We start from the raw sequence: 12610 nt of genomic DNA on the forward strand, positions 1-12610 counted from the left end.
TAACCACCATCGCGCCAACCTTGCTTTATCAATTTCATGGCGGCTATTATTTTCCTTTTCACAAAAAATAAACAAGGGTTGAGCAAGCGAAGAGTTTAAAAAAAAAAGAAGAAGGTACGGAAAAAAAGCGCGTACGAAAAGACTTGGCGATAAAGTGGCATTCTTGTGGATGCAAAATGTTGCAACGACTTTTATGACGACACGAAACGACCTTTAGACACGTCTCACACTTCTTTCGGCGGCTGGCATACCCAGCCCGGTCCTTTTGTTATCAACCTAGATGTTGACTTTGTTCTTTTTTTCTCGGCAATGTGTTTAGATTTTAGACGCATTGCAATCATGACATTGATGCTCACCTCCCCAACACCCTTGCCGCTCGTCTCAATTGACGAGTCAATCTTTTGGGTCTGTTGACCTATTGAACTTTGGCAAGAAACAAAAGTACATTTCTTCATTGCTATCTCTCGGAAGGGGGTTTTTTGCAGGCAGAACAGCCTGGCTTGGGCGGTTCTTGATACTGTTTGACGATATACCCTGTCCATCCTTTAGTTACAGGGCATCGAAAGCCCTCGATCACTCAACATAGAGGCCAAGTGTTTCTTCATCTTGCCTTGAAGTTTATGAATGTTTCTTGCGATAAGACAAAGTACCTCGTTTTGCACAGGGGCAGTCGTGCCTTTCGCAAGGACGGCTCCTTGACTTTCCTTTTAGGCGTCTCGCAGCAAGCGAAGCGGGCAATGCCTTTTTTTTCTTTCGTTTTTTTATTATATCTCTTCATTTTTATGATTTTCGCTGTAATTGCCCCCTTTTTTTGAGGCAATTGGGAGGATCTTTTCTCACGAGCCAATGCTTGCGGTTACGGAATGTTCTGCATTTATGATGTCGAGACGCAGATGAAAGCAAAAACGAAGAGAGGGACGAGATGAATTAACTGGATGATACGAAGCAATGACGGATCCGAATGCAGGTTTGGAATATTAAAAAAATGATTTGAAGAGGAGAAAAAAAAAGAGTTTACGGTAACGATGACATGAAGATGATGACTATTATGTTTCATTTTTAAGATATTTTGTCTTGGATGGTTGTGGTGCGACGCAAGATGTGATGTAGATTTGGAGAATCGTGAATATATGTGAATATTTCACTGGCCCGTTCATGATTGCTACTGAGACGATGCATAGTTGCTCTAATGGTGGAAGATGTTATCCGTGGCAGAAGGTATTATTGGTGGTTGTCTCCTGTGGTGAGATGTAAGATGATTTGGTGAGAGATTTATGGTGTGTCATGGCATGCCTGTCTATATCCAGATAAACCCGGTAGTCTCCAAATGACGATCATCATACAGGATGACTAGCTTTCGAATCGGGCTTACAATCTTAAAATTACCAGTTGAAGAGTTGAAGATTCTCTCTACATTTACAGCCCCCAACTCCCCTAAGAAAAGAGTCGACCGCTTGAGCCGGCCTAGTTAGCCACACATGGTAGAACGTGCTACGTAATGTGGCATAAGATAGCTCCAGGAACAGAAACGACTAGGATGCGACGATGAAGCCACACAAGAAAAAAAACGATCCTAGCGGGGGGGTCTTTGTTACTTGTAGGATTTTACGAGGCTCAACTAGGCTGAAAAAGAAGAAGAAACTCCACATGAATGGGGGTTTTGCTTGGACAAGAAATAACGAGAGCGAGAGAATTATAATCCTTGTTGATGGGAGATGAAACGTGCACACGGGATGGTTTTATGTTTTTGTTTTGTCTTGTTTCGGGTGGTCTGTGAGATTAGCGAAGGGTTGTTTTGTACGAGGAATATGGGCGGGATTGAGTCTTTTGATGATGTGACAGTTTACGATGGGATACGATGGGATACGATGGGATGGGGGGCTGTGTAGTGGATTGAGCTTATGAGAGCTGTGTTGATTGCATCTTTAGAGACATTGGGAAGAAGAGGAGATGAAAAGATCAAGAGAGTCATAATGTCAAGATTTGAGTCGATGAGATCAATTGATTATGCGTACAACGTTGCAGGGCTGATGTAATTAACACGGACGCCAGGAGAGAGCAGCGATGGATGCGTGCTTTAAAAGAGACGGGACAAGAAATAGGGGGTAAAATCACGGTGCTGACCGGCCGGTTTGAGTGGCGCCACGAATGAGGCAGTCGCCGGGCTGACGGGGTTCGTGTTTATTTGTGGCATTGAGCGATTATACGAAGTATTGAATATTGGATGGGAATTAAGGTAGATGAATGGGAAGAGAGAAATTTCTTGCTTGGCTGTTTGCGTTGTGTGGGTTTGAGACTATTGGGATGCTGGCGTGATGGGGGTTTCCGCCGGATGCGGACATGAATCGCCAGGACACGATGTGATGGGATGCGATGCGATACGGACGAGGTCGTGTTGCTGCGTGCGCATGATTGCGGGTGATTGTTTGTTTGCAGGGTTCTGTGTATGTCGAATCTGCATCTGGTACGAGTATGGATTTGATGTGAGACAAGAGATGCGAAATGTCGCACTCCATCGCTGACACTTATACGCCTGCTAGGTACCTTGCCTGCTAATATGTCTGTCTGTGTATCTACAACTAGTGTATACAAACAATGGATCTTGTAAGCACCGATGACACGAGGAATTTAGATGAGCAGCGTGATAAAAGATATAGTATAGATATTATACGAAGAGTTGACAGAATTGATTGCATGATGATACGGATCGTTACGGGTGTTGTGCAGGTTCACGGGCCGCCCAAATTTCGCCTCCAGCTTTCGTCAAGCCGCGTGGGAAATTTTTCATGCTCAGGCCTGTCACGCTGATTGGCCACGCCGTCTTTGGGTCTTTGGGTCTTTGGGGGGACCCTGGACGGAAGTGATCACAGGCCCCCGCACTGCCTCGTCCTGACGCTTCGTGTTCAATCTCTTGGTTCCATTCGATAATTTACAGCACCGAGGATTGGCAGCTAGTAGGCAGAGCTTCAGCAGCTGTTGCGCCAATGGGCTGGGAATTTGGGAGCGGGAACAGGGCCTAGTCTTAGTACTAGCACGGCTGATGTGGTGGTTGATTTGCTGGGAGGCGCTTTCAGGCTTTTTCAGGGGACGCCGAGCCCTGTACGAGTTCCATGAGATGCCGCTAAGCCCAGCGCGTGAAATTAAGTCGGGACAAACGCATTGCTTCTCCGGAGCGGCAGTACTTGGGGCTCCGTGCTAATCTGGTGTACTGGCTTCGTGACATCTGGACACCTTGAGCCCCAAATACATGGCAATTTCCTCTCTCCTTTCTCTACTCTCATCCTCCCGCAAACCCACAACCTTTTGCCTCTTGAGCCGACTTTGATTCTCTCTGCTTTGCGAGCATTGCACTGTCGCTCGTTCTTCTCCACGCTCACTACTCCAATATACTAGTTGTCTTTACTTAACCTTGCCTTCTTGCTCCTCTTCTTAACCCCCCTTTTTCTTAAACCTGCACATCAAGCATCGTCGCAGACATTCACCATGAAGGGTATGATGACGCGCCTCTCACCGCGATCTCAAATCAATCCAATGGCAAGGCTAGCTGACTGACATTCTTCCCCTTGCGCAGGACTTATTCTTGTCGGTGGCTTTGGCACTCGCCTTCGCCCTCTCGTACGTTCCACGCCAGCGATCCGACCTGCATCCCACCACCGCACTCGAACGCGAATGGGAGGGGGGATGGAGGGGGGAAACCGCCGGAAACCGCAGCTTCACACACCCCAGAGACTGACCATTGTGCGACGCCATCTAGACCCTGACGCTCCCCAAGCCTCTCGTTGAGTTCTGCAACAAGCCCATGATTGTGCACCAGATCGAGGCTCTCGTCGCCGCTGGCGTCACCGACATTGTCCTCGCCGTCAACTACCGCCCAGAGATTATGGAAAAGTTCCTGGCCGAGGTGAGTCCTGCCCACATGACCCCTCACTGCAACGCAACCCTTGCCTTGTTTTATTTATTTTTTCGCCTGCGATTTGTTGCACCAAGCTTTTGCCCCTCCAGCTGAGCTTCCCCCTCCAATGACGTTGAGCATGAAGCTGATTGCGTACGCCCCATCGTTAGTACGAGGCGAAATACAACATCAACATTGAGTTTTCTGTGGAGTCGGAGCCCCTCGACACTGGCGGCCCCCTCAAGCTTGCTGAGGGCATCCTCGCCAAGGACGACTCCCCCTTCTTCGTCCTCAACTCGGACGTCATCTGCGACTATCCCTTCAAGGAGCTCCTCGAGTACCACAAGAGCCACGGCGACGAGGGTACCATTGTGGTCACCAAAGTGGAGGAGCCGTCCAAGTACGGCGTCGTTGTCCACAAGCCCAACCACCCATCTCGCATCGACCGCTTCGTCGAGAAGCCCGTCGAGTTCGTCGGCAACCGCATCAACGCCGGCATGTACATCTTCAACACCTCCGTCCTGAAGCGCATCGAGCTTCGCCCCACATCCATCGAGAAGGAGACCTTCCCCGCCATGGTTGCCGACAACCAGCTGCACTCTTTCGACCTCGAGGGCTTCTGGATGGACGTTGGTCAGCCCAAGGACTTCCTTAGCGGCACCTGCCTGTACCTGTCCTCTCTCACCAAGAAGGGCAGCAAGGAGCTCACCCCCCCTACTGAATCCTACGTCCACGGTGGCAACGTCCTGATTCACCCCTCTGCCAAGATTGGAAAGAACTGCAGAATAGGCCCCAACGTCACCATTGGCCCAGACGTCGTCGTCGGTGACGGTGTTCGTCTGCAGCGATGTGTGCTCCTGAGCGCCTCCAAGGTCAAGGACCACGCATGGGTCAAGTCGACGATTGTTGGCTGGAACAGCACCGTCGGCCGCTGGGCCCGTCTGGAGAACGTGACTGTTCTCGGTGACGATGTGACCATTGGCGACGAGATCTACGTCAACGGTGGTAGCGTGCTGCCTCATAAGTCCATCAAGGCCAACGTGGACGTTCCCGCCATCATCATGTGATTTAATTCATTTAATCACGTCTTCTCGGCTCGCATGTTATATAATCATGCGTTGCTTTTCACACTGATTCTTTCATGTTGATTCATGCTTTTTTTAAACAACTTCTTCACTTCTATTCTTTTTTTGATCTCTTTTTTTTCTTGACCCATTTACGCCCCCATACATTCACCACTCCTCCAACATTTCTCAAAAGATACCCTGACGGTGGGGGGAAACAGTCTTTGAGAGAAAAACCAAGCAACATTTTATATAATTACTACTAGTCCCGGCATCCTTTGCTCTTCTTTTTTTTTTGGCAGGATGTCTGCGCGTTTATGTTGAGCTCCAAGTAAATCGTTTGGCGTCTCGGGGAACCGGTTGGCAAAGCATCTTGGAGGGACACGAAGGGGAGGGGAAAGGGGCGGTGGCTGAGAAGAGCTATGACGGACGAGGAACTGAAAACTTTACATGTATGAAAAGATGATAGCGTAGCGAATGAAGTGAATTTACGCTTGAGCTAGTCATTTAGCCAAATATTCTTGTTCTCCCTGGATGCGCCGTTTGGTGAGCTGTCTACGGGTACCTGGATTTTACAGGGCCTGATACAGGCACCAGTGATGCCACGAACGACTTCTGCAATCTGATTCTCTACAAGGTACCAGACATTTGTCAATGGTTTCATCTTTTGCTCAGCATCGAACTCGCATCCTCCCACGACGCAATGCTAACCAAGTCGTCAAGGCGGGAGCGCAATCGATGGCTTATCCCCTAGGCTGGATCCCCATCCAAAGGGCAGCTGCCCAGCAAGTTCTTTCGCCCTTCTGCAACACTCGTTTATCTGAATGAAGACAAAATTCAAGTAGAAGAGGGGGGGAATGTAGATCTTTCTTCTTCTTCTTTTTTTTTATTTCTCTGTGTCTTTTCTCTCTGTGCGTGCGTCTCTTATTTTGTGTCTTCACGGCGATCCTCATCGTCAAAACAGTCGTTTCCTTTGCAAAATTTGTCGTGTCCTTTTGAGTCAATCCCCGGGCTTCTGTCCTACCCTTCATCACCCTGGCGGATGCCACGATGTATGATCCAAAGTGAGTCGATATGAGCACTGATACTGGAACGACGCTTCATGACTGACACATATCAGCAAACTACCTGAATATCCTGTCCCGGTTCCGCATGTCAACTATTCTGCTCCCGGAGTTGTGGTTTCCCTACCTCACGACGTTGCCATCTCTCTTGTCATCGTTGGCCAAAAGCGTCCACGCGAGGAGTCGGACTCGAATGGTGTGGCAGAGCCTGATTCGAAGCGCCCTGCGATTTCTATGGGGCTGGGTGATGTGAACTCCCACGACATTGATATGAGTGCGATTGTAAGCTGGCCCAAATCATTTGAAACGGCTCTGTACACTTGTCTTGATAACACAAACAAACAGAATATCCGTATATGTCCCCCTGGAAATTTCTGTTCAACTTCTCTCGGCAAGTTCCACGTGGTTGATCCCCTCTCGCCGGATGTATGGGGTATATTTGGTCCGGATGATGAGGATTTGGCGGCGCCACTTCGCTGGTCTCTCATCATTCACGATATTCAACCTGTCTCATGGGAGACCATACGCAGCGTTCACGCCGACTTGGGAAAACAGGCTTGGGGTGATTCGGTACGATATTAAGCAAACGGTTAATGGATGGCAATAGTGGAGACCTTGTGCCTTGAGTTGTCGAATTGCAGCTGGATTTCCATGTCTAAGAATCTCGATGTTCTATTCATCATGTTACGGGTTTCTATGCGATGCCTTTTAAAACAACACTTTCTATAGTGTAATACCAGGCTTCCATTAATCCCTTTCCATTCCCTTTCTCTTGTCAAATATTCCTCTCTCGCTCCGAGGCATCCATCTGCCGTGTTCAATGATTGTACTTACAGTCTCGCATCTGGGGATGCATCCTACAGGACTTTATATGTGATTCTTCATCTTGAAAAAGGGCAAGAGTTCCCGCTCCATCATCTGGCGCAGCTCACGCTGTTCCTCTGCGGTGGGAACCTTCAGGGTGCCATGTCGCCGGCGCCAGCTCTCGTCTGTCTCGCGTATCTCGGCGTCGGGATCCTGGCCCGTGGAATCAACAAACTGAAAGGTGCGGTACTCGCAATTCTTCCAGCTTGTGGCTGTATTCGTGCTGACGTCAGTTGACAATGATTCTCATCGTCTATTTTCCTCTTTCATCGCCCTTGAAAGCAAAGCAAGTGTTGGGGAGGGACTGCATCTTACGATATGTGTTGGTAATCCCGTGCCACTCCTCCGTCAAGAAGTGCAGAAACGCTCCGTGAGACACAACGGCAATGTGCGAATCGTCTCCCAGGCCGGTGGCAATCTCCCTCAGCGTTTTCCTCGCCTCTCTCGCTCTCGCCGCCAGCTTATCGAGCGCGGGCTCGAAATAGCTTCCCTCCCCCTTGACGTTCCATCCCTCGCGCATCCTGCTCAGGTCGGCCCTTTCGCCAAACTCGGCCGCCAGCTTGTCAATTGACGACCCGGTATCTGAGGGGGCGTCGGAGCACTCCTGGAGGGTGTCCAGCGCAATCACGGGGCCGAGCTCGTCGGTGCCAAAGGACTGGAGGCAGGTGTACAGCGTGCGGCGCATGCCCGAGGCGACCAGGCCGCGGAGCTTGTCGTGGTGAGGGAATGCGCTGCGTAGATGGGCGCATTGCTCGTTGCCGAGGGGCGTGAGGTCTGGGTCTGGCAGTTTTTCGTTTTCGACGCAGAGGTTGTGGTAGCCTTGGGCGTGGCGCACGAGATGGATCGTGGGAGCCATTGCGTTTTTTGTTGTTTGGTGTATATGAGAGATATATGTGTTGTGGATGATTTTCTTCAAAGCACAGAAGAAAAGAAAGGTGAATTGATCAAACTATGAGACTACTATATGAAGAATCTGAAAAAAAAAAGAAGGAAGGAAGGAAACAAAGAAATTCAAGTACATCGAATAAAGAGCAATGAGAAATAAAGGACCCAGTGACAAACAGCCAGCTAACAAAAAACACACCGTCATACACAGCCAAGACGAAAGAACCAACGTAATTGCTCGGCTCACCTACCACATTAAGCAATCCCGCCCAAATCCTCACATCCCGGATGACTCAAGAAGAAAAAAAAAAGGTTCCAGGTACCACAGCGGAGAGGGTCGCCCGGCGCCGAAAGGGGGGAGGCGAAAGCGACAAAAGAAAAACAAGGCCCCATCTTTTGACCTCCGGCTCCGGCGATGGGGAAAGCGAAATATACGATACGATACGACACTCCGTAAGGCGGCGGCCAAACGAAGATTTCTCTTGTTCCCGCATTTAGATGAAATTTAAAAGACAAAAAAAAAAAAAAAAAAAAAAAAAAGGTTCTCTTATATGCGCAAATGAGGTACGTCAAACCCTCCGGGCCTGGCGACCGTCCACCGTAGGCCATCAAAGGTGGAATGAAGCTCGAATATACGTCGGAGTTATTAGCAGATGCGGCTCCTGCCAGGATACAGATGCTCCAATTGGTGCCTGTGGCGTGGTCTTAGTTTCCCTGTGGCTGGCTGCGGTTGGTGTGAGGCCCCCCGTGTATGGATGAGTGGATAGAAGAGACGATGCTTGCTTTTGGGCACTGAGCGGCCTGGTCTGATATTGTTGCATTGACGGGTCATGCAGGATATACAACTACCTCGGAGCTCCGAGATGCTTCACATACGAAATATACGGGTACAACAACTGGGCTCAAAACGGCCTCAAGATGCGATCCAATGTGCTTCAAAAGAATGATGCCCATGTTTACATTTCGTAGAAAAGATAAAAGGTCATTCTGACAGGCTACGGAACATCCATGTTACATCACCTCCCGTCCAGTCCTCGTATAACGCCGCGTTACGGTATAAAACTCCCCTTTCTGTCACTTTTAACCCGCATCTCATGACAATTGCCGCCATTGTTTCCCTCGGTTCAAATTAGATGACAAAAATCAAAACTCAATAAGTGCTTCCTCCTTGATCGGCTGTTGCTGTTGGACGGGCTCATGTTGTGGTGCCGCGGGCATTGAGTACTGGGAATAACCAGCCCACTCAGGCGGAGGGGCAGGTGGCTGCTGCTGCTGCTGTGGCATAGGCACCTGGTAGGGTGATCCTTGCGGTAGTTCTTGTTGGAAGGGCTGCTGAGTCGGAGCAGACGGGGCCTGAGAATGAACAGGCATGTGGGGTGTTGCGTTGAGGGGTTGTGCGAGTTGAGCTGGAGTCTGTAGAGGAGTCGCTTGCGTCTGTGCCGACACTGACCCTCTATGATATGGCATGGGTGATTGGTTCAGGTTCGGATAAGGCGATTGGCTTGCGTCTGGCGCGGACCCGGGGGCGGATGGTCCGGTAGGAACGGCCTGTAGAGGCTGAGGGGTGTTGAAGTAGTATGAAGCGTTGGGGTCTGTTGAAGGCGACGTGGCTGTTTGATGTGAGTATTGTCTTCGGTCTTCCGGGTTTTCCTGCGGCTGCTGCTGTTGCTGCTGAAACTGCTCGGGGACTGATGGGGTCTGATTGTTCCAGCCATCGGCTGTCTGCAGCTGCTGTTGAGGCACATAAGGTCCAGAGGGGGCATCGGGTGCTGGCATGCCAGCGTACGGCGGATAAGGGGATTGCGGCATCGCGTGTTGAGGAGGCATTTGATACAGTTGATGGCCTTGTGGCGCATAGCCTGGCTGCTGCTGGTTTGTGTAGAAGCTTTCGGCACCCACAGAGTTGCTCGGAGCGTGAGAAGGTATTGAAGGGTAGGGTCCGGAAGATTGGCGAGGCAGTGGTAGGCTGTATCCACCAAGATTCTGCTGGCTATAAGCCTTTGATAACCGGTCTTCCAACATCCGGTCATAATATCTGACAACCGTGGACAGCTTGGCATGAAGGTCGAGGAGGGTATCTATTCGCCTTGTCAGCCACGGAAATCATGAGGTGGGATGTCGGGAATCATTACCATGCTTGCTCATCGTTTCGCCGTATGTTCGCGCAAGCTTGGGACGCAGCGACCCAATGCTATCATACAACTCCTGGATTTGCGGTTCTCGTAGGATAGTGCCCGGAGGCTGGGTCTGGAGCCGGTCGACCAGGGTGGCAAAGAGATTGATGTTCTCAGCTTCCACTGCCGTCAGTTCGTAGTCGTTCTTTGGCAGTGTAAAGGTGGTGGAGGAGGTGGCGGGTCCGGAGGTCTGTTCCTTGAGCGCGGCAGCATGTCTCTGCTTCTGCTCTTCCATATCTGCTAGGGAGGCGGCAATAGCAGCTTTTAGGTCGTCGTCTTCCTCTTCGGCTTGCTTGGTGGCTGATGAGTCTCCTCCACTCGTGCGAGGTCCGTTGGTGGTCACAGGGGGGGCCCTGCCTCTGGATGCATTGTTGACTTCTTCCAAACTCATCGCCAATGCCTTTTTAAGATCTTCATCGAACCCGTCGTCGACGCGCGCGTTTCGAGGTTGCATTAAAGATGTGCTGCGAGTTTTATGAGGGTACGTCGGTGTACGGTCGAGGGATGGGTTCGGTTCTTTGAACCCCTTGTTCGTGAGCTTAGCATAACACCCGTCGTCGACTCGCACAGGGGTAAGTATCCCGAGATGAGGCAGTGGGAGTGATTTGCTAGAACACTGCTGGTCAAAGCAGTTTCCGCAGTTTCGGCAATGGTGTTTTCGGTTGGTAAACGTGAACGCTGTTCGACATCGCATACAAACATCCGAATCAATCCATTCGGGCGGCTATTTGACCTTTCGTTAGCTGACAGCCCTACAGAAATTGTGCCTGAAGTGCCGGTGGCTTTCTTACCGCGCTGCTGTCAATCATGCTGCTCGCCACCGTCACCCGCGGGGGGAACTGATACCCCTCTCGCTGCAAACGTTTATAGACTTCGCCGATGTAGGAAAGCTCGTATCGTCCTTCTGTGGCACCGGCCCATGACTGGATCAGCTCGAGCATCTTGGATTTCACTTCGGCGTTGACGGCGACGGGGCCGACGGCTTGGAGAAGAGAGGTCAGGTTGTCCATGAACTCGCGAGAGGCGATTTCCGTGAGGAAATGAGACCCGCCATTCTTGACGCACGTATCCGTAAGCTAGAGATGGAGAGCAGTGTTAGGCTAGGCTTCGACCCAAACTCGAGGGAGGAAATGGTGGAACAGGGCATGTCGGATAGCATACGTTGAGGGCGCTCAGCTGAGTGTTTGGATTCTTGTTGCCGATGCGCCGTTTCAGCGACCGCATGGCCTCTTTGGGCGCGACCGTCTTGGACCTGATGACATCGGAGATCTCGAGGTTGAGCGCAATATCCTCCCTACACGACCCGTCGTTAGTCCGGCTTCGTTACGGGAGCGGCTGGGGATCAGCGTACAGGCTGCTGCTCGTGGCTTTTTCGACCTGCTCGTCCAGAGCCGCGTTGGCCGAGTTTGACCACCAGCTCATCATGTTGACGGCGGCGATGGGGGAGGGAGCTTGGCGGGCACAGGGGAGGAGAACAAGGGGGAGATTTGAAATGGAAATGGAGATGCGACGCAGAAAAGAAAAGAAAAAGAAAAAGAAAACCGAAGAGCTCGGGGGATGGGCGATGGTGATGGAGCAGCTGAAGGTGAGGCTATGAAGTCCAGTCCAGTCCGTCCTAGCCAAGTCCAGGTCCAGGTCAAGGTACTTTCGGCTCCGCTGACGACGCCGTCAGTTGTTGCGTCACGGCCGCGGAGGCACCAGCCGGATCAGTGGTTAATCCGCTACAGGCGCCGAGGGAGAACTAGACCAAGCCGTTCCTGTACCTGTAATAACTGTAATTAAGGTACACTTTGTGCATTACTGCCGGAACATTATGGATTGATTGATTGATCAACTGCATGCAGATGCACGCTGGGATTATGGAGTCTTTATGTTCCCCTGGTTCTTTGTTTGGGGGCTCTCTTTGAGGTTTCCGTTTCTCTCTCCCTACAAGCATCGGTATGCCGGAGTATATTTAGTAACATCCACAGTCGGCTCTCGGTGTTTCCATTGTCATCTGCCTTGAGCCTTGACTTTGTACTGACTTTGCCAGGCAGAAATCCGCTCCTCATGGGCTATTATGCCTCGTCTCAGAGCGGCAAGAGCCGAATGCTGCACGCAGTTCTGTTTTCTAAGCTGTTGCAACGCCTTGTAAGAGGTATTCAAGGTGTTACTAAGATTTTTACCCAACTCAAACTTGCCCACCAGCGTAGGTAGCGTATAAGATGGATTTATCATGTATCAAACACGGTAAATAAACAGATGGCTACAAAGATTTATGTGATACTATTTTTACTGTAATAGTGTTGGAGGGTGCATTCTGCTTCACCAACAAGGTAGTGAATGAACCGTGCTGCGATGACGTAGCGCTGCGAGATACGAAATAGCCCACTTGGACAATGGAACAGAGCTTCTGAATGAGGTATCGTGGCGGTGAGAGGCAAATTAAACACGGCGACACCGGCGTGCGGTTGAACGCTGCAGCTCAAATAGCAGAAACAAAAGAATGAACGAGTGAGAGGGCTTTGATATACCAAAAGCTTACCCATGTACTTCTTTAGTCGTGCTTGTTGTGTGTTGTGTCAGTGCTCCTTCGAGTATCAGGCAATCAGGGTTCAAAAGTTCAATTGTGAGAGCGCGTCAGCCAAGCCAATGACGACGCCCGGCTGTGGCTGATGCGTGTGCAAT

General features: G+C 50.5%; 4 protein-coding genes across 4 annotated transcripts; 2 read left to right on the forward strand and 2 right to left on the reverse strand.

Moving 5' to 3' along the window:
• Positions 1 to 3483: 3483 nt before the first annotated feature.
• Triagg1_2596 (uncharacterized protein) lies at positions 3484 to 4959 on the forward strand (the record flags this gene model as incomplete). The annotated part of the gene is made up of 4 exons (XM_062896794.1): positions 3484 to 3490; positions 3572 to 3615; positions 3755 to 3901; positions 4063 to 4959. The coding sequence occupies 4 exons, from the start codon at positions 3484 to 3486 to the stop codon at positions 4957 to 4959; spliced, it is 1095 nt and encodes a 364-aa protein (XP_062758213.1).
• A 1047-nt stretch (positions 4960 to 6006) lies between these two features.
• Positions 6007 to 6602, forward strand: Triagg1_2597 (uncharacterized protein; the record flags this gene model as incomplete). The annotated part of the gene is made up of 3 exons (XM_062896795.1): positions 6007 to 6020; positions 6077 to 6302; positions 6366 to 6602. 3 exons carry the CDS (start codon positions 6007 to 6009, stop codon positions 6600 to 6602), a joined length of 477 nt encoding a protein of 158 aa, XP_062758214.1.
• A 285-nt stretch (positions 6603 to 6887) lies between these two features.
• On the reverse strand, positions 6888 to 7740 carry Triagg1_2598 (uncharacterized protein; the record flags this gene model as incomplete). The annotated part of the gene is made up of 2 exons (XM_062896796.1): positions 6888 to 7096; positions 7200 to 7740. The coding sequence occupies 2 exons, from the start codon at positions 7738 to 7740 to the stop codon at positions 6888 to 6890; spliced, it is 750 nt and encodes a 249-aa protein (XP_062758215.1).
• Positions 7741 to 8912: 1172 nt separating this feature from the next.
• On the reverse strand, positions 8913 to 11368 carry Triagg1_2599 (uncharacterized protein; the record flags this gene model as incomplete). Its single annotated transcript, XM_062896799.1, has 5 exons — positions 8913 to 9847; positions 9902 to 10667; positions 10735 to 11019; positions 11105 to 11237; positions 11295 to 11368. The coding sequence occupies 5 exons, from the start codon at positions 11366 to 11368 to the stop codon at positions 8913 to 8915; spliced, it is 2193 nt and encodes a 730-aa protein (XP_062758216.1).
• Positions 11369 to 12610: the final 1242 nt, after the last annotated feature.

Source organism: Trichoderma aggressivum, assembly GCF_033847375.1.
Source record: "Trichoderma aggressivum f. europaeum strain CBS 100526 chromosome Unknown scaffold_007, whole genome shotgun sequence".
NCBI classification, from domain to species: domain Eukaryota; kingdom Fungi; phylum Ascomycota; class Sordariomycetes; order Hypocreales; family Hypocreaceae; genus Trichoderma; species Trichoderma aggressivum.